Genomic DNA, 27,122 nt, shown 5'->3' with positions numbered 1-27,122 from the left:
CCCTCAGTGATTTTTTCCAACACCGGGGCGGGCCGGTACATGGCCAATTTCCCTACTGCTGTTAGCTGAGGGCTCACGAGTTCTTACCAAAATATCGATGTTGAAGTTTTAGATATAACTCTTCTCGGGATTGAACCCCGGATGTACCGCCTACGAGGCAGACACTCTATCACGGGAAATACGATGCTCCTGTGTCAGTTGTCAAAAGAAATTGGGGAGAAAAATACGAAATCAAAATACTGAATTTTTGTCAAGTTTCTTTATTTTCTTAAAACTCTTAGAATTACACAATTTAATTCCAGTAAAGACGATGAGTATATGAGACTTGTCTTTGGATGAACAAAGACTGCGTATTTCCTGATACAGATGGAGTACTGTTTACTTCAGTCTAGGCAATGTACACTCGGCATCATACCGTGTTGAGATGAGTTCTACTGCCGTGAGCAGAGCGTTAAACATAAATGAGATTGACTAAAAAAGTATTCTCTTCTTTTTTCATTATTCTTGAGTACGGCGTCAAACACCAATCAAAAAAAAAAAAAAAATCTTTTTTCATTATGTACGTTTTATGACTGTAAACGATGTTTGCTTACCAATAGAGCTCGTCATCCCTGTACAGCTAAATAGCGTATAACCTTGTACTTGCACGTTATGGAACGGTATTACTCCCTCTATACTCCTACTTTAATAACAATACCAGTGATTTCAGTAACGATACAAGTGATCGTGAATGACTGTAGCAGGTTTTGTTATACACATATGCCTATCTAGTCTTCCATGGATTAAAATATTCGCTTCCCTTTGTAAAGAGGTGGGAAGCTCATTGTCTTAATTTTATTTATTTATTTGATAGGTGTTTTACGCCGAACTCAAGAGTACTTCACTTATAGATGGCGGTCGGCATTAACGTGGGAAGAAACCGGGACAGAGCCGAGGGAAACCCACGACCGTCCGCAGGTTTCTGCAGGACCTTTCCACGTACGGCTGGAGATGAAGCCAGCATGAGCTTGGCTTGAACTCACAGCGACCGCATGGGTGAGAGGCTTTTGAGTTGTCCAGATTTAAAGTGATATTCATCACATCAAGATAACAGTTATGGACAGATGAGCCGTATTCATTTCTTAACAGATAAGTGATAAATTTCGCTAAGTAAGTTGTTACATACAACTGGTCATTTCCGATCAGGCACGCCCCCCCTCCTCCCTCCCCCATGATACGAAGTAATTACATGCACTCAAACGGAAACCACAGTTGTGCTCTACAAAGAAAAGCATGATAAAGTCAAATTATTCATATATAATTTCGTATAGTTTTTTCCGCTTTGTAAAGCGTGTTCAGATCTTGCGCTTTTGCGTATATTTTAGTTTATTAGGCTATCGATTCATACCTACATGTACACGGTCTGTATCATACACGCCACAGCGCATGCGCCTCTCTCTACATTCGCTTTACATCACTGCAATCATGAGTAAAACTTGAACAGAAATCTTTAACAATGGAGAGGTCACTGGGGTCAAAGTGATGAGGTAGAAAGTGGAGTCAGAGAAACTGTTAATCCCTGATACATGTACACATGTATTCTTTGTATGTAAAGAATGGATAACATGATTTTAACGGAGTCCTGGAACACTGATGAGTGATGATCCGCGAGAGGACATCAGTGGTGAGGCTAAGCTTACATGTAAAAAAAAAAACATTGTGTGCTAGTAATAACATAAGCGAGCGTAGAGTGCGGCACTTGGGCTGTAAGAAGGATGTCTCTCTATTACAATCTCCATGGACCAAAATATAGATGATGTTCCTCTTTGGATGTTTACCGGGTGGTGAAATCAGCACTAGTGAGAAAGGCGGAGTTTGAGTGTGTTTTCTCCATTTTTTCATTCTCGAGATATGAGACTGGCGTCAGATCTTACTGACTGATGACCCATCGTGGCGGCACTCTCCGACGGCCGGACGAGAGCGATGGGCGGGCCCAAGTCAGCTTCGGCAGAATCCGCTATGACGTCATTGTAGTCCGGCGGCACAGGACTTTCGTCGTCGTTATTTTTGCTGTCGTTAAACGTCGCCATTTTTTCTGCAGCCTCATCGCTGTTTTCTTCAGCGAATTTCTGCCAATGTAGAAAAAAATTGGGAACACGTCATTTGATTTGTTTAGGGTATGGGCGCATTGCATGAAGTCTGTCGTCAGAAAAAAAGAAAAAGATGTCAAATATAAATGAAAGTATTTTTCGGTCAGTTATAGGTGTGTTTTGTCCGTCACATGAAGTTTTTCTCCTTAGAATAATTCTTGAAAACAGTTTCCATTAATTTGTTTATATAGACTATGATATACCTATCAAAACAGTGTACAAGTGCACCAATCCCCTGTTCATTTTAATCACATGAATCAGAAGTTTGTTTTCCTGCTCTTACATCTGTGTGGTCTATTCCCCACCGGAGTCTCCTTCTCCAGTTGTCAGGAAGAAACGGACAGCAGACGTCAAAAATGGGCACAATAGTTCTAGGATCAACCTCCTCTGGTTTTGTGGCACCTTTCAAGAGAGAGAAAATTGGGTGTGAGTGCACATGGTCATCAAATTTTCAAAAATCGACTTGCGAATCGAGTCATAGTAAATAAATGTGTTCAAATCTGAACGGATTTTTTTTAATTGGTGTTTTGCACCATACTGAAGAATATTTCACTTATACAACGCCGACCAGCATTATGGTGGGAGGAAATGGGAAAACGTCCGAGGGAAATCTACGTTTACAACCATCGACAAGTTGCGGACGGACCTTCCCACTTACGACCGGAGAGGAAGCCAGCATAAAACGCATAGGCTTCAACTCACAGCGACTGCAATGTTGACAGGGCCGTGGGTCATTGCTCTACGGTATAGACTGCTAACCACCAGGCCGTGGATACCCCCGATTTGAATGGAATAATGCAAGCTGAGGTTCAAAGGTCAAAACTTAATCCGCCCTATGATTCGCACCTATGGTGTATATATGCGTTATGAAAGACTTAATGGAAGTGTAAGGATATCCCGACATATATGTCTGTTCTATTGGGATATAGGTAAGACATATATCCCGTGACTAAGTAGCTTATGGTGCGAATTCAGGTTTCGATCAACAGTGACATTATCCACGAATTTTTAGGCACATGGACGGATACAATGGTTTCCTGTGGGTTTCCTGTTGGCTGCGAAAACCTAAATCTACCAATTATATATCTTTCTTTGACTATTGCTTAACGCCACACACACAATTTTTTCACTTGTAAGCTGGCGTTGTTTTGCCGGTGGAGGAAAGCGGAGTGTCCGACGTAAACCGCCAACAATTGGCAAGTTACTGATGAACTTTTCCACATGTGACGTATATGGATAGATGTGTACAAACTACATTGTTGGAAGACAAGCGGTTTTCAACGAACGTTCATACAAACTTCGCACGTCGTCGAACGTTTCTTGTCACCAAAGCCTGGGAAACTGTAAGAGCGGTGGAATCAGACAATTCTTGTCTAAGGTTGGGTTTAAACCGTACCTCGTGTGTAGGTTTTGAAAGACGAGCGGGGGCCCCCGTGGTCGAAGTGGTTAGCACGCCAGCGTGGTGCAATGACCCAGGAGCCTCTCACCAATGCGATCGCTGGCAGTTGAAGTCCAGCTCATGCTGGCGTTCTCCCCAGCCGCACGTGGGAAGGTTACCCACCAACCTTTGAATGGTTGTGGGTTTCCGCGAGTTTTGCCCGGTTTCCTCCCACCATAATGCTGGCCGCCGTCGTATAAGTGAAATATTTTTGAGTACGGTGTAAAAACACCAATTGCCTCCAAGACCAGCGCCTCCAAGAACTGACTATACCACGTTGTTATATGTTTTCAAATCCATGAAAACAACAGTAAGTCTGTATGATCAGGATTGGCGTTTACACCCACCTGTGGCAAAGCTGACAATGAGGCCAACAACGAGCACCGTGAAGAAGGAAATACCGCTGTACCAAATGTAGGACACGGTGTACAGCTTGTCCACACCCGTTCTGGGGAGAAAACAAGACACACAAGAGTTAATCTGGATCTCAAGCAGAGAAGAGAACGCTAAGGATACATCCATACACAATATGTAAAGCCTACGTGTGTTTTCAGTACAAGAAATGCATATTCCTAAGGCATTTTCCATGGTGTGATTGACTTTATGCATTGCTGTTTGCTCACGAACATGAGAAAGTGACAAGCATTTCTTTTTGCTATACATTGTGCAACGTCCAGTTCAACTAATGCGATGGTTTCATGTACAACAAAGTAACCCACATATGTAAAGAATAATAGGGTCGCTATGAATTGACTGACACCGGTAACAGAATTCGGGGCAGCACGGAATAAATTTCTCCAAGAAGCGCGATGGGGAGACCATATGGACGAATGATATGAGTTCGTCTTTGACAGAAGTAGAATGCATCCCAAAAACAAGCAACCTTAATAAGCTTCTAAAACAAAGTAACTAGAAGGAAGTTCACTTTCAGTTCGTGATATATACATATAGCTGTGTGGCTCCCAGAAAATCAAAAACATGTAGCCTTGGTTAGCTGTCTTTAATTCTTCTGGAAAGAACGTCTTCGGGGTTACTTAGCTTATTTATTATGTTAAACTGCTTAGTCGATCAGTTAGATTCTTACATTTCAGTGAGTTGGACATTGTGTACGGGCATCGACACAGTGGTTGTTGTGACGTTCGTAAGCGTCGTATAGTTACTCGTGTAATTTGTGCAGCCGTGAATAAACACAGGCGGCGTATAAAATGGCGGCTTCACGATGTTTGCTCCAATCCCTATCCAGAATATTAGCGCGAGGCTGGAAAACAGGCCGGCGAAGGCACCCTGGAAGAGAAAACATCGTGTGGCACTGTTAACAAAACTGAATGGCATGTTCCAGACATAACGTACGAAAGTCTTCGCATACACACTAATGGTTCTAAAGCGAGATGAGTAAATCATACTGTTGTTTGAAGAAAAGAAAACCGGATAGAATTTCTGTATTATGCTCGTGAATGGCAATATTAAAACTATCCTATATGATAACACATCTAACATTTTCACAAAATGCAGACAATTGATTTACACTTAATGTCAAGGCATACACTCAAAGCAATATAGGGGGCCTCCGTGGTTGGTTAGCGCGCTAGCACAGCGTAATGACCCTGGAGTCTCTCACCAATGCGGTCGCTGTGAGTTCAAGTCCAGACAATGCTGGCTTCCTCTCCGGCCGTATGTGGGAAGGTCTGCCAGCAACCTGCGGATGGTCGTGGGTTTCCCCCGGGCTCAGCCCGGTTTCCTCCCACCATAATGCTGACCGCCGTCGTATAAGTGAAATATTCTTGAGTACGGCATAAAACACCAATCAAATAAATAAATAAATAAACAAAGAATTATACCCGTAATTTTAACAGAAAGACTGTGTGTGTGAAAGAAGCTATAAAATATATTCTGCTATTATTTTATACTAGTGTGTCAAATTTAGCACAATATCCCATTAGTACAATACAATCTAAATGTTGAACTAATAGAGTATGTGACCACATATGAAACGTATGTGCTAAGGGGAGTGTAATGTGCTACTCTTTATGTTGGAATAAAACCGTAACTGAGGTAAATTGACAAGAGACCGTATTGCACCATACACGTGTGTAATAATTACACTGTTGCCACTGTTCTGATTTTACTCTCTATGCTATAAGTGTTTTATTATATTTTTATCAGAACAGTCTACTGCAAAAACGGAATACATTCTGGCAGCACTCCAGCCAGCAGACGTAATGTTAAATTTATCACATTCTTTTTATCACATTTTTTTTTTTGAGAGTAGAAAGCATGTGGGTTTATAATATTTATCATTCAGTCATATAGATAACTGTGGCGTAATTTGCTTCCGACGCAATGCCTAGTGCTGTTTTTGTATGTACCCGAGGTCGCGTGGTTGGTCAGTAAGAGATGCAAAACGTTCAGTTAAATTCTGCTTTCCCTGAGTTCATTTATTGACAACTTATGTGCACTCAACAAACTCGTTAACTCAATAAACTCGTGGTCGAAACAATAACTAATTAAAAAAGGGTTGTTTTTCGCCAGAAACTGAAAAGTCAGCTTCATAAAAAGTGGCGAAACTGAAAATGAAAAATTTTAAATACACGAAAATCAAATGGCAAAATCGAAAAAAATGGCATACACAAATCTTCCTTACCTTTGAGTTTGCCCATGGAAAAAGCATTCCCAGGGTGAACAGCCCAAGCATTGGACCACTTAACATGCCGTACAGTGCGAGTGCAGCCTGATGACAAGACAAAAATAATCCAAATATATGAGTTTTAAATTAGGCAAAATATTTGTGTACTCTGGTAAAATAAAGGAACAGGTCTGCATGTCAAGTGATATAGAGATGATGGCGTATATACTGTGGGTGTCATATCGCAGTAACATTGCGTCACGCTTTCATCTACATTTTGATCTATATACTCTGAAGTGTCGCCTGTAGTACACTGCAATTGTTGAAGTTATACATGCCGGGTCAGAAAAATCCAAATAAATAAAAGTGTTAGGAATACCTCTAAAAAGGTTATCTGGACGTTAACAGGAACAGCTGGAACTCAGGCTTATTGCTAGGTCGTGATTATCATTGCTTGTTACAGTTTTATTCATCCCGTATCCATGTCAAGGAAAGAGTGCAAATACCTGAAGAATGCCTCCTAGCTGAGCAGCGACGAACGTCAGGGCAATGCAGATACATCCGAAAATGAGGGCTGGAATGGAAGCAGCAGAGTTGCCAGTACTGAGCATCGTTCATACATTATACACGTCTCATTCATGAGAATTCTACGCATAGCTTGGCAAAAGAGTCAATCGAGGGCGGTTTCGCACAGCAGCTTTTGCAATTAAGACCAACAATAAAGTTGGTTAACACGATTGCTCGTAATATTGTTGTGTTTTGTCTGGTGTCGTTCATGAACCCAGACACGTGTACGTAAGAGAGTTCAGGGTAATCCCCTAGTTGAGTCAAAATTTGAGTTACACACTGGAAGTGATTATGGCCTGTTTTACTTTACTTATATCTCGCTGCGAAGTAGTTTTTCCTCAAATACTGTCACCAGAGCATGTAATTTTGTCTAATTTAACTGACTGGTTTATTTAAGATCGCCAATTCAAGGCAACCAGACAGAGCCAGATGGAGCTGCAGTCGGGCACGTGACCTCATTGGACAAGATGTCTGTGGTATCCTGCCATACTCCTTACAGAGCATGCGCCGCCGTCTACGTTTGCTTTACATCACTGTAACCATTAGCAAATTTGGCACCGAAGTCGTCAAGAGCGCCAAGGTCATTGGGGTCACGGTGATGAGGCAGGAAGTGATGTCAGAAAACACACTCTGTCTCAACCTTTGTTACTAATAATACTTTATACAATTCGTTCTCTTTATCTAAAGTATTCAACACATGATTCTAAGCAACACCTAAATCAATTCTATTGATGAATGCTGATTAAATAGTTCTACACGAGAACGCCCGTCGAGGGCCTAAGACTAAACCCATGTACGTGCGCGCGATGTACAGGATGCATAGGTCAAGCTTGTATATTTGTGGCAATGATGGAAAGCGAAGGTGGAGAGTGACATAAGTTATCCAGCCAGTACAACGCCCTCTATGACTGACACAGATACATCCGTACACAAGAGGTTAAGATATAAAGACAATAAAAGAATGAAGAAATTCTTTCCACATTATTGTACTGGGAGTAAAGTTTTGATGTAATTTATATGTTGTGCACTTCGGAGATCTGAGAGTATGACTTTTTAGTGAGACGCTTTACCCACCCAACACTTTGGACCATAACGTAGCCCTGTCCTCTGTCATCCCCTTACAGCAGAACTTTCTCATGAAGTCTTGAAGTGTGACGGCCACCAGTGAGTTCAGCCCAGAAGATATGGTACTGTGCAAGAAAAGTGAAGGAAGTGGAAAATGTATTTGGTTGGCATTCTACACTGTACTCAACAATTTTACATTTATGTCCACAGCCATGGTCAATTTTATGTTCACAACTACGGTCTTTTATGTTCACTTGTACGGTCCTTTATGTTCACCAGTACGGTCCTTTATGTTCACTATTACGGTCCTTTATCTTCACTACTACGGTCCTTTACCTTCACTTTTACGGTCCTTTATGTTCAGTATTACGGTCTTCTGGTGCTCACAGCTACGGTTCTTTATGTTCACTACAAATCCTTTATGTTCACTACTACGGTCCTCTATGTTCACTACTACGGTCCTTTATGTTCACTACAACGGTCATTTGTGTTCAATACTACGGCCCTTTACGTTCACCTATTACAGTCCTTTATGTTCACTACTACGGTCCTTTATGTTCTCTGCTATGGTCCCTTGGTGTTCACAGCTACAGTCCTCGTTTTTCACTACTGCAGTCCATTATGTTCACTACTGCGGTCCATTATGTTCACTACTGCGGTCCTTTAATTATATTCACAACTACGGTCATTTATGTTTACAACACGTACCTCAGAGCTCCACTGAATAACCCGGCCACAAAGAGTCCTGGGATGCCGGGCATCCAATGTAAGATGTCCATCACGAACAAAGGTAGAATCTGCATCAAAGCAAAAACAGTGGTTTGGCTGTTGACGTGTTTGATGCATTAACCACTGACGTCATGTGCAGTAGTTTACTTAATTCAAATGCTTCATAGGTACACTGAGAATGTTCTAGAACCTTCTCTAACTGGACCATGTCCAGTAAAACTAAAGAGTGCAGAACATAAAACAGAGCTTTTCCTTATGACGTAACATGTGAAATCCTTTGATTATCAGATCTTCTTCGTGACGCGTTTTTCAACAAAGGAGGAAGGAACGATTCGTCAGATGTATTCGTTAAAGGTTAAGTGTTATTCATTCCCTATGATCCGCCCTATATACTTGTTCAGTGCAATTAGTTGAATGAATATACTTTGAACATCTGGCTTATTTTAGTCTTTGCATATGCTGATGCTTTGGGAATATTCTTTGGTAGACTGGTGACAACGCGTATTATTTCTCACACAAGGTATCATTATGGATCTACCATTTATTATTTTTCATCGCTGTGTGACGCCATACTCAGGAGTTTTTCACTTATACGATAGTGATCAGTGCTATGGTTGAAGGAAACCGGAGTTCCCAAAGTAAACCAGTGATCTTTGGCACGTTACTAACAAACGGCTGTGACGAACAGATGTGGAAAACATTCTGGTAGATGATAATTAGCCTTCAGCGAATGTTAAATCGTGCAAATGGTCACACTTCGACTGTCATCATGGAGTTCCACTGATCCTGTTGGCTGGACTCGCCAGCCGCTTTAGAGCCCACGTCAAAATTGACAAATATTTGGAAAGCCTACAAAGCGCGCAAAACAATGTTTAGGCCATTATAATAATTCTTACCTGATCATCCGAAAAGATGTCGCCATTGAGTTTGGGGTCACATGCTACATAGCGAGCGAAGACGACAATTCCTAAGAGACAACATGTACTGACTAGAAGGATCAGGGCGGGCAGGTTCAACCAGAACGCCCTGGAAAACAAAAGGGGAGGTAATGCACTGCAGCCGTGACAGTCTGATTACACGCATACCTGTTACATCATTAGACAAGACACAGCAAAATGACATCACAGCTTTACCGCACGGTATGATTGCTTGTATACTTAAACGAGGCAGAAATGGCGTTTAGATAAAACAACCAGTATAAATCATTAATTATTGCAATCGCTGACAACCAAACCCAGCCGTGAACATGATTCAGAAGAGCAAACTAATCCTGTTCAGCTAGTTTTGTATATTCTGTATACATGTAACGTATAAATGTATAATGTATAAAATCATGGGGCGTCACTCTTTTGTCGCAACACCGTATGTGGATCTCAAAACGCGATAAGTGGTAAAACATGTAGTGTAAGTGCCTGTCTGGTACAGTACTGAACGTGCCCCTTAACATCTTGGCTTCAGCTGAACGAATCAAAATTTAAAAACAAGAACTGGTAGTATTACAAAATGCAATACTTGGAAAAACCCCTTTGTAAAGACACTAAATACTGATATAACTACTGAAAGGATGAATAGATTATAGGAATTTTTAGGCAATGTATTTAAGGAGTAGAAACACACAGTTTTAACAAAAATAGCGTTATTCAGGATTTTTGGTAGTCATGGTAGTCCAACGTCTTATTTTTCTCGTTTTCTTCACTCACATCTTGCATCTATGTAATACAGTTTTAAACAAATTATTTAACAAGAAAAATAAGTTACAAAAAACATTGCAAACGTTTAAAATGTCGTCATTATTCAACTACCATTGTAAAATGCACATTTTTCTTTACATCCTATGTAAAACATATTTTATATGATTTGACAGTAACGTAAGTATATTTACAGCTGTGCTTTCTTCAGTGTCGGACAGGTAAGAGCTCTTTGAACCTGAGCTTGATTAACTCCGTACACAGCCACCCAGGTGAAGGTACCACCAAAGGTCAGGCTCCAGAAAGTATGGCGGACGGCGGGATTAGGGTCAAAGCTGAAATACAATATTGAGAACAAAATGCATAATTAATGTTTCGATCAGTGTACTAAAATGATTCTAATGGACACTTTGTTACAATGCCACTGGTCTACCGCAATCATCATCAAGGAAAAATTCTATGTAGATTTAATTTACAAATACTATGCGACGTCACTTCCGGTTAAGTGAATGATGTCACTTCCGGTTAAGTGAATGACGCCCTAGTCGTCAATACACTGTATGCACATTGCATAATGTGTACATGTAAACTGACAAGCTCCCGAGCCGTTCTGTTGCGCTAGGACGCTAATCACTCCATCACAGAGCCCCTGCAGGGCGTTATATATTTTACTGAATCTGTTGTACATTAATTATTTATTGGTCGGTCAGAGGCTGGCTTCACAAAACACGCGCACGTGGACATAGTGCGAACTGGAAAGGACAGTATTGTAGCCATAAGAGTGTTGGCAAACACGTGACCATGGTATACAGTTACGCCTACGTAACGCAAAACACAGGTTGTGTGAAACGGGTTCGGTTGATCGGGAAGTCAGTTTAAATACGCCCTTACTTTCTATCGCGTTATACAAGTCTTCACCGTTATTTAATTCCACGCCATCTGTTCTGCATAGGACTATAAATTCGTACCTAAGATACCGATGAGTCTGAGAACGTATACACAGACCTTATCCATTTGCTGATAATGGGCGCCAGAAGATGAGACGTGCTATTGCTGGGTTAATGACAGTCCACACGAATGCGATAATGGGATTTGTCTTTATGGTAACGCTATGGCTTTGAAGAGGTACTCTATGCCGTCTTTCTCCCTTCTGTTATCTGCACTGTACATGTATTATCGACTCACTTCCAAATCTCTATCCTTTCGTTCTGGGTGGCTATTTCCCAGGCACGACTGATTCCTCCCACCTCGATGAAACCTTGGATTAGCACGGCCAGTATACTCATGAACATCATGATAACCTGGAAGGAATCCGTCCACAGCACAGCCTTCATGCCGCCCTGAACGGAAAAGCAATAGTTAAACTCCCGTGACAAGACACACTTAAGTAAGATCTTCCAAGTATGGAAAGTTCCATATCGGTTTACTAATCAGATAACATAAGCTTCAGTACCTCAAGATACGTCCATGTCATGATGGAGTGAAAAGCAGACAACGCTATCAGGTTTGTCTGCCGTGTTTGGATATTGTCATATGGGTTTGCCTTTGTTAGTTACATAACAAGAGCTTCGGTACTTCAAGACAACAGGAAGTGCCATCAGGCTTGCATAGGATCGTCATGTTTCAAGCACATCTTCATACTAAGGAACATTAACTACTAATAAGCCATCATCACAAAAATGGGCATAGCGTTTTTCAATTTGGGCCTCTCGTCTGGTGGTTGAGACAAAAAGTTACCAAAAATTCTATAACAAATAGCGGTAACCTAAGGCCATATGGCGGACAGACAGACGGACAACACCATGCCTTTATTCGACTCGTAGAGAGGGCATATAAAACCATCGATAACAAAGTACTATTGTCACTGTAGTATAATGGTAATACAATAATGCAGAACTGTTGTTCAAATAAACCCCTTAAAATTGTTATCTTATATGCCGTCAGATTGTTTTGCATGAGTTTGCCTCAGGATTAAAAGGAAATGTAAATATTCATAGAAAAAAACCCAGGAGACATTCACAAAATATTCTCTCCGTAATAACAAAAAAAGTTCTCTCAATTTCTTTCAGGTCAAAAGATGGTGTGAGACACTCACCAGTGTGGTATAGAAAGTACAGACGATCCCGACGGAGAAGACGGACCCCCACACGGAAAACCCCGTGACTGAGGAGAGAGAAGAAAGGTGCTTTTAGCAACACTGTATGATTATGTTTCATAAACACACCGTTCCAGTATTCGATATATGTATAAGATTGTCAAGAAATATCGGATTAATTAGCGGATGCAAAGATCGATGATGATGAAACAATATATATATATATATATATATATATATATATATATATATATATATATATATATATATATATATATATATATATATTGAAAAGTTTTGAATCAAGCGCTCCCGGCTCCCAAATGCATCTTATACATTACCGCAAAACGTACCGCCTATCTCTTGAATGTAATCTACCAGTTTCATAGACTTAACTGACAGTTCCTTACTCATGAGCTTCAACCACAAGACAACAGCTGCACTTACATCGACAGGCCTTGCTCTCACTGAAAGCCCATTTAAAAGCTTATACAAATCCCACGTTATCACGAACTGTAACGTTGTCAAGTGTAATCTATATATACATATTTAATGTAATAATAGTTTAAGATACATGATCGTTCCTTATACAAGAATATCAATTACATGAAAATAGCTAAACAAATGTCTATTGCGAACTTACCAGCTTCCAAGGCAAGGGATGGAGCGTAAAGAACTATAGACATATATATTAACTGTGGAGAAAAAAAAAACAGTGAAGAATATTTAACGTGAACTTATGGAAAATGTTAGAATCACAAACGCAAATAAATCTCATCATTCAATCAGTCAGTTGATATATAGGTCATGTTGTTACTCTCAAAAAAAAATAATCTCTTACTTTTAACAAAGTCTGCTGTCTGTGTGATGCTAGAATGTATTCTGTTGTTATAAATTAATACTGTGTTACATTAAACATATAATCGTGTTAGTGTAATAAATCTCTGTGTTGAGTAAATGGAATGTATGCGCTATATTTAACGGAATAACCTACCACAATAACGGAATATATTCTATCACCACTTAAACAAAATACTTTGTCTGTTTATAAATTTAACAGATTACTTTTTTTTAGAATATCAGAATTGCATTTGCACATGTGCATCTTTTACTGCTTGTGCCCTTGGGCCAAGGCCCCAAAAATTTCAGATATTGGTACCACCCAGAGGGGCCAAACCTGCTCGCTATTTTTAAGTTGGTACATGTCTTTAGTTCATGTTTTCATATGATAGCCCTCGCAGATGAGTAACTTTATATGGATTAAGTCCCCTTTAATAAACTTTCTTATTGTTTAATGTGCTAACGCATATATTACCATCAGTCATACAATAATCAACTCAGGAACAGAGTGTTTACCTTATGGAATATTTCCTTAACTAATTCAAGCTATTCTTCTCAAACATAATGGAAGATTTGTTGATGAAATGACATTTTAGGGAGAAGGGTAAGCTACTGGGGCGAGAAGGACAGCATCAGCAAATTTTCTTTTCATAACGTAAAGGTTATGTTTTGTAACATTTAAGGGCATTCTATCGTGGTTGTTAACAATTAACTGTTGTCTAAATATCCAAACTGTAAATTCCAAATGGCACACAACAGGGGCCATGACCCCAAACCCCAAATGAAACTGTAAGAATTTTGATTCTTTCAGAGGAACTTCCACACGGTCATTTATCTGTCAGCGGGTGCCATGGATGTTTATCTAACACCTTGCTCCTTATCTTGATGTTTTCACTGCATGCCGCTATTAACTATGGAACCCTGGGAGATGGTAGTCATCGGTTTGTTTTAATGTCAATCTATTTGGATAGAGGAGAAGGTTTCTCTTCTCGTACAAAAAACAAAGTAAAGTGATTTATCCAAGTCACTCTGAAACATGATTGTTTGTGGACGTTTTTACCATGACGTTAAATCTGTCAAGCGCAGCACTTTTTGATTTAGAAGGCAAATATTCCTTTTAAGACGGGCTCTTCACTGAACGTTTTCATTAACTCCTATACAGTCTTTTTCTGTTCCTCCCCTGCACTACTTCTGGAGGAATGAATGAATGGTTATGGTTAACGCCGTTATTTCTGGAGGATGACTCCTATTTGTGTACAATCTAGACGCTTCTAATGCACGATTGAAGCATATAGGTCCATCTTGTGTGGGGCAAAGATTCTTTGGTCCAGTTTTTGCATTGCTGTTTTAAGTATGCTGCCATCTGCACCAAGCTGTGTGATCAAAGGTTTGCTCTGACAATGTAGTTTTCTGACATGTAGATAACATGTAAGGATAGGACACGAACGTTTATTTACCTGTGCAAATCTACCTTAATTCTCCGTAATAATAGGCGTAAATAAAAGAAGTACACAGCTGGGCATATAAACTGTTGATAAACTGTTATCAACCCAGGTGAAAACCTTGCAAAGCTTACATGTAAATGTACAGGTCATTTGAATATTCAGCGAATAAGGTACATGAAATATTGACAAAATGTGGAATTTTAAATTTTCTTTCCTTCATAAACAGTCCAACTAACCGTTTAAATTGGTCTGATTATATTATAAACTGATACATTGAGTGCACGATATATTGACATTTCTCTTGCTTCTTGTGACTTGCGAAAACCCTTGTAAGGTGATTTTTTCATTTTATCAAAACGTTTGATAAAGCTCCCACTACAGAAAGTCTATCATGCCTTAATCTACTTCTAATCCTTTTTCTGATCAGCATGTTAGTACCACTTATATTTGGCCACCTCAGGAGGTACTAATATCAGGTCTGTCCCATGGACTATTAAGGGAGACTAATATGATGATATAAGACTATAACGTGAATGTTTACAAACAAGCTCATGTCTACGACGTGGTGGTCTTCTGCGCAGGAGTCGTCAACTGGGGTTTTGTGAAGTCATAGTAGCGTCAAATGGAGTAATATGACGTCACACCAGGAATTTCTGCGGAAGTGACCGAACCTTTTGTTTTTTGCACTGAATTGTACTATATGGCCTTTGAATTGCCCAAGAAGTTTAACATATCTTATGTCAAAATATTTCATATATGATAACTGTTCATACATACTATGTATTCATGTCACATACTCGCAATTTTAGCCTGAAATGTGTGTGTGCACCGGAATGGCTCTTTTATTTAATCATAAAGTTATAATCATCGTTTCAATGTATAACTATGATTCTAAATGACGCAACGGTTGTGGTCTGGTGAACAACGTTACAAGGTGTTTTCTATAAAGATCTATATACACGTAATATGACTAAGAAATACCCACCATTTGTATCATGAACACTATTACACCAGCAACTCGTAAGCCCTTGTTGAAGCGGATCTCCAGGTACTGAAAAAACACAGTCAACAAAATTAAAGCAAGAAAGAAAAAATGGTGGAGGTACAATCACACGATGTTGTAAAAAATGCATCCCGCGATTAACGGCAAGAACTCCAAACATGATGAAGGTATAAAAGACTACGGTACGGAGAGTCAGAACCAAAAAAAAGAAGATGATGAAAATTGACAGTTGGCACACGTAACTGGTGGAATCCGGACTTTACAGCACTTGAAATTTTATTTTAACAGTTGGCGTAAATGCTGAAACAGTAGCAACTCCTACACCCCTTTGCACATTGGCTTAAACAGATTAGGTATGACAAAATGCAGCTATGTTAATTACAGTCCGTTCTCTCCTAGAGCTGCTCATCACAGGTAGTATGTGTACTCCAGGAGATCCAAACCTCTGTAGAGAAAATGAAGCAGTCCAGCGCTATTCTCTACTGAGTCTCCGAACCTCTGTACATAAAGTGGGACAAGCTCGTCTTCATTCTATGGAGTCTCCGAACCTCTGGACACAAAAGGAACAAGCTCGTCTTCATTCTCTACTGAGTCTCCGAACCTCTGTACATAAAGGGAACAAGCTCGTCTTCATTCTCTACAGAGGCCCCGAACCTCTGTACATATAAGGAACAAGCTCGTCTACATTCTTTACACAGGCCCCGAACCCCTGTTCATAAAAGAAACTAGCTCGTCTTAATTCTAGACAGTCCCCGAGCCCCACTGCCCATAAGAATAGCCCAGGATACCCTAAAGCAACATTACATACTACTGGGTGCCTTGGTAAGATTGAGGTATATGTTATCCTTGATAGTACTAATATTTCCTAATTCTAGAAAAAAGACGTCCGAATAATTTACACATTCTGACGAGCGGTCTGGACACCGGAACCAATAAATGACAGAGCTTTTGTTTTAACCAATAAAGTGTTGGGCCAGGTAACTTCACCTCTCCGGCTTACAAAAATAAACAGCTGTGAGGCCGTGTAAGCTGCCAGCTGTGGACACATATAGTTGGCTTTGGTCTCGTCTATAACATGCATAAAAACGTGCAGAGTGAAAAGCAGTCGTTTTCACATGTAACTATAAACGAAAGAATCTTTATCTGTGTGTCTGTCAAACCGTTCACCCACTTACTGAATATCTTGCATGTTGAGTATCTGGGGAAGTGTAGTGTCAAGTACCCAAATTATGGGTCACTGCTGACAGGAAATAGACTACATTTTAAGACCCCCTACTGCATTGTCCAGTACTAGTCCACTGGTAATGTCCAGCACTAGTCCACTGGTAATGTCCAGTACTAGTCCATTGGTAATGTCCAGTACTAGTCCATTGGTAATGTCCAGTACTAGTCCACTGGTAATGTCCAGTACTAGTCCACTGGTAATGTCCAGTACTAGTCCACTGGTAACGTCCAGTACTAGTCCATAGATAAACATTCTGTCAAAGAGTCGCCAGTGTCACGTACTGTGACCGAAACCATAATAAGAACCCAATTTAAGGCCAAAAAATAGGATAAACGCATTCTGGTAGTTTTTATGTTCATCAAACAATAACTTAAACAATCCACACATATTTAACTTTCTGATAATTTTTTTTATTGTTCTTTCTACTGATGTTTACCTTATTTTATGTTTTCCCCCTTTCAACCGTGTTTACAGCGCCAGGTAAACTCGAATCTCTTGTAAAAATCCGTCATTTCAAAAGCAGAGCGACGTAGATCATTAAATATTGCCGGTAACACTACTGAATTACACTACACACAGCTGTTTGTTCGCCATCACTTCATTCCTTACCACACATATATACGCTACATGATAGACGTCTTGAAGTAGTGAAAGTGAGCCAGCCAGATTCTCTCTCACATGCTGTAAGATGCTTCTAAAAGTAGAAGATTTCTGGGGCATTTTTTTTTTCTGTTTGTGTTTAATTAGATTGAGGAAAAGCTGAAGTTTTGCCGCCAATCAATTTATACATTTAATATATAAACGTTGATCAGGGTTGAGTAGTTGAGTTTTTGATTAGTGTTTTACGCTGAACTCAAGAACATTTCACTTGTATGACGGCGGCCAGCATTAAATGCAAGCATGTTGATGTGTATGTATGCGTGTATGTAGGCATGCGTGTATGTATGTATGTACGCTTTTTGTTGTACGTCGTCCTTAACAGTTTTTCGGTCAAATAACGACAAGGAGACATTAGCTGCAGATGTGTAAAATAGTGTGTTTTCATGTAGCAGGACGAGTCTATGCTGAAGACACCAGACCTGACACTCCACCAAGTCACATATACTGACGCCCAGCCAAGCAGTTCTATTTTCCTAGCTCAAACCTATCAGTGCCTAACGTCAAGCGAGGCAGGAATAAATATCATTTTACGGTCGTTGGGTTTGCTTCCAGGTCTGCTGGCTTCGAGGCGGACACTCTAAATACTAGGCCAACGAAACGGGTAGCAACAATATGAAATACTTATCAAGCTCGCTCTTCTCGTGAAAAGACCTTTGATGCAAATAGATGTAACCATAAAATATAACAGCCTACTATGTATGTAAGAATAGATGCAACCATAAAATATAACTGTCTGTTATGTGTGTAAGAAGAGATGTAACGGTAAAATATAACTGTCTACTATGTGTGTAAGAAGAGATGTAACCATAAAACATAACTGTCCACTATGTTTGTAAAAATAGATGCAGCCATAAAATATAACAGCCTACTATGCGTATAAGAAAAGGTATCACCATAACCTATAATTACCTACCATGTATGCAAGAATAGAAGTAAACGCACAATATAACTGTCTGATCTAACGCTAAAACACAATTGCCCAGTATGTATGTTTGAGTACACGTAACGGTAAAGTATGACTACCTACTATGTATGTAACAGTGTATGTAACAGTAAAATTTAAGGAAGATCCTCAATAGGAATTAGACCTTGGTCATGCCTTACGGGCAAGCTTGAACGGGTGAACGAATCGACAGAAAGACAGGTAAGTTATTCATTTCAGTAATCTTTTTTTGGGGGGGGGGAGGGGGAGGAGGGATTTTGACTGGAATGAGAATCACTTTTGTAGATTGGTTGTATTGTGGGTGTCCTTTTCATTCTAATTAAGTAAATAATGCTAATTCTTGAGTATGGCGTTAAGACACAATCGGCCACTAAACCAATCAATTTATAAATCAAACCAGGCCACGAAATACATTACTTTGAGATTCGCATCAAAATACTCGTCACCGCAAGCATCGGTTGATGGCTTGAAAAGCTTCTGTTATCTCTATGTGTCTTTTCGACTCAGCTTTGTATTTACATAACGTTTCCAGTGTGGGTATATGAAAAGGCTTACATGTGCTTTAGAGTTCAATGTGTAACGATAACTCAGGCAAAGTAAAGCCATGCCCCATCCGCTGACGTAATTAACACAACCTCTTGGCCCTGTTAACAGACAACTTCTGGAAATAGGTAATAACAAACAGAAATGGGTTTTGCGTTCAGAAAAAATTGCTAGGCCTCATACTGAGGACTGGGACACTGACAGTTATGCGATTACGCCATTGCTAAGAGTACATCCAAGCGGGTTGCTATCAGTGACATGGTATTTAACGCCATCTCCACAGCTCCTGCAAAAAGCTTTCTCGGGATGCAGTTAAATTCTGCGGCTTGTTTTATACGCCTACTGCTGTGGCCAGGGCTGCTTTTATGAAGCAACTTAAGTCACACATCCAAAGTGCTAAAAAAACCGAACACAGAACAGGAAAGAACTCAGATTATGGTTGGTACACTGTTCTGCAGTAAAGAATCAGCGTACAAATTCTTGGCTTCCTGGAGCAAAATATTTGTCTTTGAATTTTTTACTTCAGTCTGAAACGTTTTGATAAATACTTGACCTGGATCGGAGACAAGTTTTGGAGTGGTGACGCAATCGTGCTCTTTAAACATTTCAGGAACATAACTCCCTAGTGCAAGAAGAGAATGAGTTGGAGTTTCTCAATTAGTCAAAATTCTCGGAGTTTTTGTATTTTCCACGGACAGAAATTTGGATAAAACTTTTACAGGCAACAACATGAACGTCAGCGTATAACGTGTAATATGTGAAGCATGGCAATATTAGGTTCATGGGGCCACTTTATACCAAGAGCACTAAAAGTTGAGTTTTAAATCTTAATACCAGTCCTGGCCTAATACAAAACTGGTTTGACTTTAGTTACCAGACATTCGAACAACATGTCGGTGAACAGTAATGTATAAGTATACTTAAATTAAATGGCACTTCAGGAGTAACATTTGTTCATAAGTGAAAGAACATGAAGAGTATGAAGTTTAATTGATCGAAACCAAAATGTGTACAAAGTTGCAGACATGGACGGAGAACACCAGATCCTGCCAGACTCTGTCTGTGATATGGTCATGGAATAAAATACGACTCTATACCTGGCTATTGCCAGGGACCACCAGACTCTACCGTGCAGAATCCTTGTGTGACAATGCCAAGAGGCATGACATTGTCATGAGACACAAAACTCCACCAGGCTCCATCTGTGACATTGTCAGGGAAGACCATACTCTATACTAAACTAAATTTTTGACATTGCCAGGGAACACAAGACTCTGCCAGATTTCGTAAGTGACATTACCAGGGAAAACCTATCAGTGACATTGCCAGAGAACGCAAAAACTCTACCAGGCTCCTTCAGTGACATTGTCAGAGACAACCAGACTACAAGACTCCATCAGTGAAATTTTCAGGGACGACCACACTCTACCAGACTCCATCTGTGACACTGCCAAAGAACACCAGATTCAACCAGGCTTCATCGGGGACATTGTCATTAAACACAAAACTCTGCCAGATTCCATATATGACATTGTCAGGGAACACAAAATTCCATCCATATGACACCAGACTCTACCTCATTGCACTTGTGACATTGTCATGGAACACAAAACTCTACTAGATTCCATCAGTGACACTGTCAGGGAACACCAGATTACCAGACTCCCTCAGTGACACTGTCAGGGAGCAGTAGGCTACCAGACTTCCTCAGTGACACTGTCAGGGAACACCAGATTACCAGACTCCCTCAGTGACACTGTCAGGGAGCAGTAGGCTACCAGACTCCCTCAGTGACACTGTCAGGAACACCAGATTACCAGACTCCATCGGTGACATTGCCAGGGAACGTGATACGAAAACACGTTTCCTATAACAAACATCCCTAGAGAAGTTGATAAACAAGAATTCGGTGCCAAGTGGGTTTCAGGCGTGAAGCGACGTCCAACAAAAAGTTGATACCGTCTTACATCCAGGTCCTTTTGTTAATAGATACTTAAACCGTTTGATTTCTTTATTTATTTCATTAGTGTTTTACGCCGTACTCATTTCACTTATACGGCTACGGTCAGCATTATCGTGGAAGGAAACCGGGCAGATGCCGGGAGAAACCCACGATCGTCCCCAGTTTGCTGGAAAACCTTTCCACGTAAGGCCAGAGAGGAAGCCAGCATCAGTTGGACTTGCAACCGCACTGGGGGAAGCCTCAGGGTCATTGCGCTGTGCTGACGTGCTAACATCCTTGGCCACGCAGCCCCAGTAAACCCTTTGATTTTAATTCATTAATATGCAGTTTAAGATATGTCCGAACATATAACGGCACAAAACGATTCACAGTTTTCTTCTTGGTAGACTTTTTCTTAAATCTACAGCTTTCTTTATGCCTCGGTAATCAGTTCGAAAGTTAAGCAGCCTGCAGTCGCGACGTCAGCGATGATAACCTTCAAGACAACTCAGGGACATAAGTCAGCAGGGTCGAAGTGGATGGGGGTGGTGGTGGGGGTTGGGTTGGGCAAATTCGTAGCGTTGGCAATTTAGAGGGCTTATTAAAAGATATTAAACATGCTTAAAAATATGTTTCTGCATCTTTCTTTATTTTCCCTTAAAACTACAATCTTTGTTTTAATGATCGTGTTCATGCATCCGTTAAGTCAGAATATCCAGTCACTGATTGGCTGATTTAAACAAGCTGTTATGGTGGCATAACCAAGGAAAATACATGTAAAATACATAAAAATTTACCTCCTGAGCTTAGAAGCTCCTTTCAAGAAAGTGTGAACAATCTTTAAGATTGTAATCAAAACAACACAAGTCTATAGCCCTAACACGAATTGTTTTAGGAATTTAGGCACAGTGGTCACAATTAATAAAAACTTCGCAAGTTAGAACACGGTAATATGTAATTTCGCCTATAAAGTGCATTTCCATAGGCAAATCAATGTCATAAAATATTATTTTTGGTGCCAAAAAATTACTGTTTTCAGTAACATTTGATACTGCCTTCCAAACAAAACTCAAAACGCCTTTAAATCAAACAGAACCGCAATAGGTGTACACACACAAGCAATATCTGCAGTTGGTCGAGTGCTACACTCCGTAGAGCGGTATTCCCTTAATGCAAGATGCCCACTGTTAAATTCCAATCTTTCAACTACGCTATCTCAAAACATTTATGGTGCATGTCAACACTAATTCACACGACACGAAAAAGCCCGGTATTTTGATAAGATGCTTTAAACTGGAAAGCGGGAAGAACTAATACCTGAAAAGTCAAATCTACAACGTTTTTAGAGTTAGATTAACTGTTGCTTATATTACTTTAATTTACAATATTAAAAAAATAGAAGTTGATAGCCGGCAGTATCTTCAGTGATTAATTTGTGTTTACCACATATGGTTTCGATTTCATGTAATGACTAACTTATCTCAAAGTAAATATTTATCCATGAAACACCCATGAATCTTTTTCCTGTCATATAACTGAATATACCGAAATCGAATCAGATTACAACCAGATAAATAAATAATGTTATTTTTCTTAATCACAACAGGTTCGTCAAATGATCCATTTAAAATAATACTGTTCTTCATTCTTGTCTATTTTTGTGGCTAAGTTAATTAAACCTTTTTGGACAAAAACATGTTTTATCTGCAAAAAAACATAAGCAAAAAATATTTATATAATTTAATCTTGCGTTCAACAATATAATTTGTCACTTTATATTCACTTATGTCTGGTTTCAACCTTTGGGATGGTCGTAAGTTTCCCCCGGGCTCTGCCCGGTCTCCTCCTACTATAATACTGGCGCCTATCGTATAAGAGAAAATTTCTCAGCACGGCGTAAGACACCGATCAAATAAATAAATAAATAAATAAATAAAACAAATATATTCATCTACATAGGTTGTGTTCCAGGTGAAGCTTACATAAAGATATGTTACTTATTATGTACGTGTAATGATCACAGTTTATGGCACATTTAGTTTTGAGCAAAAAGGTCATGATGAACAAACAGCCGATTAGCAATGGTCTAACCATAACCGTAGAGTTGTTTAATTCTTATGGGGCACGGCAAAACACGAGCTAAAAGTGTGCGCAATCCCTCCCCACCCTCCGTATGTCCAGTAAACATGTCAGGTCGGGTTAGGAGCCTCAGCCCCAGGAATAAACCGATGCCCAGGAGGAACACTTGTGCCCATTAATAACTTCTTCATCTTGACCTCGTTATGAACCCAGGAAACAGCCTTGGCAGATATACTGAACTTCCCGATGAGAGTATAAACTTGCTACGGAATGTCAAAACGAACGTGGGGGGGGGGGGGAGGGGGGGGGGGGCCCGGGTCGGCACCTTATCATTACTATAAATTAGCAATACAACTCCACTATTTGAAAATGTTTATGACTTTATGACGTCACCCGACCCAATGAGTTCTCCATGAAGAGAACAAGCTTATGGAGTTTAATATTAGGAATTAGAAAACGTTTCTAACTGCATTCTCCTTGCAATAATGTGGTGCCTAGCATGTTCATGTGTAGAGCTTATGTTGTTCATGCGTGTTACTGACGATAGGCAATATTCGTATGAGTTTGAGTGATTTTATAGATGGCAGAATACAGGCGACAGGCACACATTATTACTGTTCATGTAAAATCTTAAATAGTAACAAATTACACGTGCCTTGCACCATGGATTTACCAAGATATATATTTTATTTTGAAATCAACACACTGATTGATCCGTAATGGAAAGTCATGAATGGATCAAACTTAAGATCAATATGGTATGTACATGTAGTTCATGAAAAGAACCGAAAAGGATGATTGACTTTGTGTCAGTTTCAAAGTCCGGACTTAGATTAGGAATTTGATTAGGATTAAGAATCCTGTAGATTAGGAAAGATACACTAAGAATGAGAAATAACGCAAAAAAGAACAACTTTCAAGTAAGCTTAGTTGTGTCCACAGCATGTAATTCATGCAAGTAGACGCATAGTATGCTAATATGTATTACAAAAACGTGCATGAATAAATGCAAATGGAGAAGCAGCAAAAATCTCGCAGTTCGTGATGGTCACTTTTGCATACACACGTGTCTAGTTCCGATGAGGTGCAACTCTTGTTAACGGAATTTGCTTACAGCATTTAATAATCAATATCTTTACCAGCGTGGTGAGTTTAACACAGATATATTTGTTAAACACCCTATACTGTGTGCGAGAACTCGTGATACTAAAAGATGTAGGTGATACAAGTTAGAGCATTATTAAGTAGACGTAAAAGGTGGTAACAATGCTGTCTAAAGATCATTTAAAACTACACAGAACTCGAATATGACATATGTAAACACTGGCCGAGATTAAAAGTTTCACTAAAAAGACCAGTTCAGAGACACTTTCATTTTAATTGCATGCTTCACTTTAAACTGTGGCAGGAAATATATGGCTACTTAAATGTTTATTGCGTTGTTTTACATGAGGAAATGTAGGTCTAAGTGAACGAGGCTCGCAGGTGGTATTTGTCCGATCGCCAACAAACTTGTCACGAGCTTGGATGATGTGAAAATACGACAACAGTACCGACCAACACGTGTGGACAGTGTTCTTAGCACATGTGTCCTGATTTAACTATATACCGGTCGTAAAAGATTTATATGTCTTGGCTACAGAAATATAAGACATATATAAGTGCAAATTTAAACATGCACAAGCTGAGCTAAATATCTCAAGGAGTAAAAAATCAACTAAACCAGAAGAAAACACAACGCAAAGTTAATTAAACACATTGTTTACTGCAAAATGAACCTGGATGATAACCCGCAAGAAGGTAACTTACAAGATGCTACATGTCATTTAATTTCCCCTCTGGAGAAGGTTGGCACTGTAGCCTAAGGCCTGTTCAAAAACAATACACTGCGCGTTTGAACATGATTCAGGTACAAACGTCCTACACATGACATACACATAGTGCATGTGTCATCACCCAAAGATATAGTCTTGCCTAGAGCGTAACACAAGGCAACATTCTTCACGTGTTTCATCCGCTCCTCTGGTTACATTATATTGTATCCTTACTCAATTGGCTCCCTTTCGGTATCTTAAAAAAGGATCAAATCCTATCGCTATTTAGGTAATTAAGTTGCAGAATTTTTCGCACACCTCCTTGTTTGATTTACAAATCAGGCAACTAAATCCATTCTGATACATCCGCATATGTACCTATTTTCACATGCTCTGTCGGATCTTTCGCACCCCACTATTTGTAAAAAATAGTTCGGATAGTTAAGAAGTATATAATGCGCAAAACAATTTCAACTTCATCAAATTTTAGGCGTGATAGATACAGACTTCTATAAAAGGTATGGAGTATACAAAAGACTTGCGTGTGTGCATTTTCGCATTTGCGGTATATTTAATTTAGCAGGAGGTAGAATCACGTGTAGGAACTATACCCATGCAGTGCTACGTGCATATGACCACGGTAATCATGCATACATACACCATGAGGAAACATTATGACCTGGGCTGGTGAAACATTGGTACGTGAACAAAATAATACCATCAGTTAAATGTGCAAGAACATGACACCGACTTACGAGTGTAAGAACATGACGACGGTTTACGCGTAAGGACGCGATACCGGCGTATACGTGTAAGAACGTGACACTGAGCCACGTGTACGAAGATGATACCTGGTCACATGTACAAACGTGAGATCAGGTTACGGGTTCGAACATGATACCCAGTTACATGTACGTGGACGAACATAACAGCTTACTGAGTTATATGCGCAAAAACGATATCCGGTCACGACAGGAACATGAGTTACGTGTGCGAAAATGATACTCACTTACGTGTAAGAACATGATTTCGGGTAATGTGCAAGAGCATAAGACATATGTTACGTGTATGAACATGATACAGGGTTACATGCATAAGAACATGATATTCGTTTATGTGTGCCAGCATAACATCGGATTATGTGTACGAACATGGTTACCTGTACAAGAACATCACATTGATCTAAGTTTGACAACAAGATACATTATGTGCAAGAACATGCACGATACCAGCTTACGTGTACGAACATGATAGCGGCTTGCGCACGTACTAACATGATATCGGGTTTCGTGTAAGAGCTTGATACCAGCTTTCGCATACATGTAGATATTTAGATTTGAAGTATATTGTACTGGGCATTTCTCCGGACTTACCTCATAAGCACTGGTCACCTTTAGGTTATAAAATATGGGGATGTAGATGTAGGCTGCTGCTGGCATCGTTATCACATACGACAAGGCTATCCACCAGTACTGAGTACCGTACTTGTAGATCTCCGATGGCGTCCCCAGGATGGTGATGGCGGACATAAAGCTAGCGAACAGCGACAGGGAAACCGGAACGTAATGCATAGCTCTGTTAGCCATCAAGAACTCCTTGGTAGTTTTCTGCTTGCCTCCCGTACAACCATAGTAAACCCCAATCGCCGCAGAAATCAACAGCATCAACGCGAATATCACATAATCCACGGGATGAAAGTTGTGTATTTCCCGAGCCATGTTGCAGGTGTCTGAGAGCTGCTGGTGTCTTGTAGTTTATACGACTCCACCGACGACAGTGACTTCTTAACGGAACTTTGTAAACACCAGTCGCGGGCAGGGTTAAACGCTCACTATAAGGCTTGGGGTCGCGCGTTGCTTAACTCGTGTGGTTAAAAGCAACACTGGCAGTGTTGTTACAAGGACTAAATAACATGCATACCGACTCCTCCTTCTATAGTACTCTCACGACAAAAACACGTAGCCAGCCTATTTCTTCGGCATCCCAAGCTGCTCTGTCTATTGTTGACGCACTGGATCCGCGGAAGGAACTTTGGCCTAAAGTACACAGCAGACACGCGCCTCGCTGAATTTGAAACTCAAGGCGTTTGAACTATGCTGTGGCTTTTCCCCCTACCAAGACATAGTTTAACGAGTTGATATCTGACACGGTCCCTTTTCTTTTTTGTTTTTTTATTTCGGCGGCCAACTTTGAAACACAAGAAGCGCGGACGTCTCCGAAGGCATTAGGAGCTGAGCTTCGTCTGTACATCTGCTGGGGATTCCAGCAAGGGCTGTGCTTGTCCCAGTTTATCT

The 27,122-nt window shown here is 40.1% G+C and overlaps 1 protein-coding gene across 1 annotated transcript; it reads right to left on the bottom strand.

Annotated features, from left to right (window-relative positions):
* Positions 1-244: 244 nt before the first annotated feature.
* On the bottom strand, positions 245-26,938 carry LOC135477632 (sodium-dependent multivitamin transporter-like). Its single transcript, XM_064757799.1, has 15 exons — positions 26,202-26,938; positions 15,605-15,670; positions 12,978-13,029; positions 12,335-12,402; positions 11,425-11,579; positions 10,434-10,574; positions 9,448-9,577; positions 8,531-8,619; positions 7,832-7,947; positions 6,697-6,764; positions 6,209-6,295; positions 4,652-4,851; positions 3,915-4,015; positions 2,413-2,531; positions 245-2,108 (listed from the first exon to the last, which is right to left on the bottom strand). Exons 1-15 carry the CDS (start codon positions 26,544-26,546, stop codon positions 1,878-1,880), a joined length of 1,968 nt encoding a protein of 655 aa, XP_064613869.1. The 5' UTR covers positions 26,547-26,938; the 3' UTR covers positions 245-1,877.
* Positions 26,939-27,122: the final 184 nt, after the last annotated feature.

Source organism: Liolophura sinensis, chromosome 11 (assembly GCF_032854445.1).
Source record: "Liolophura sinensis isolate JHLJ2023 chromosome 11, CUHK_Ljap_v2, whole genome shotgun sequence".
Classification (NCBI taxonomy): domain Eukaryota; kingdom Metazoa; phylum Mollusca; class Polyplacophora; order Chitonida; family Chitonidae; genus Liolophura; species Liolophura sinensis.
This window is presented reverse-complemented; position numbering and strand designations above follow the sequence as displayed.

Bases quoted from the DNA above. Each gene is read 5' to 3' on its own strand.
- LOC135477632 (XM_064757799.1), bottom strand. From the start codon at position 26,546: ATGGCTCGGGAAATACACAACTTTCATCCCGTGGATTATGTGATATTC. The intron at 15,671-26,201 runs GTAAGTCCGGAG...GTGTTTTTTCAG, and splicing joins AGGTGACCAGTGCTTATGAG to TACCTGGAGATCCGCTTCAA. The intron at 11,580-12,334 runs GTGAGTGTCTCA...TTTTCCGTTCAG, and splicing joins GTACTTTCTATACCACACTG to GGCGGCATGAAGGCTGTGCT.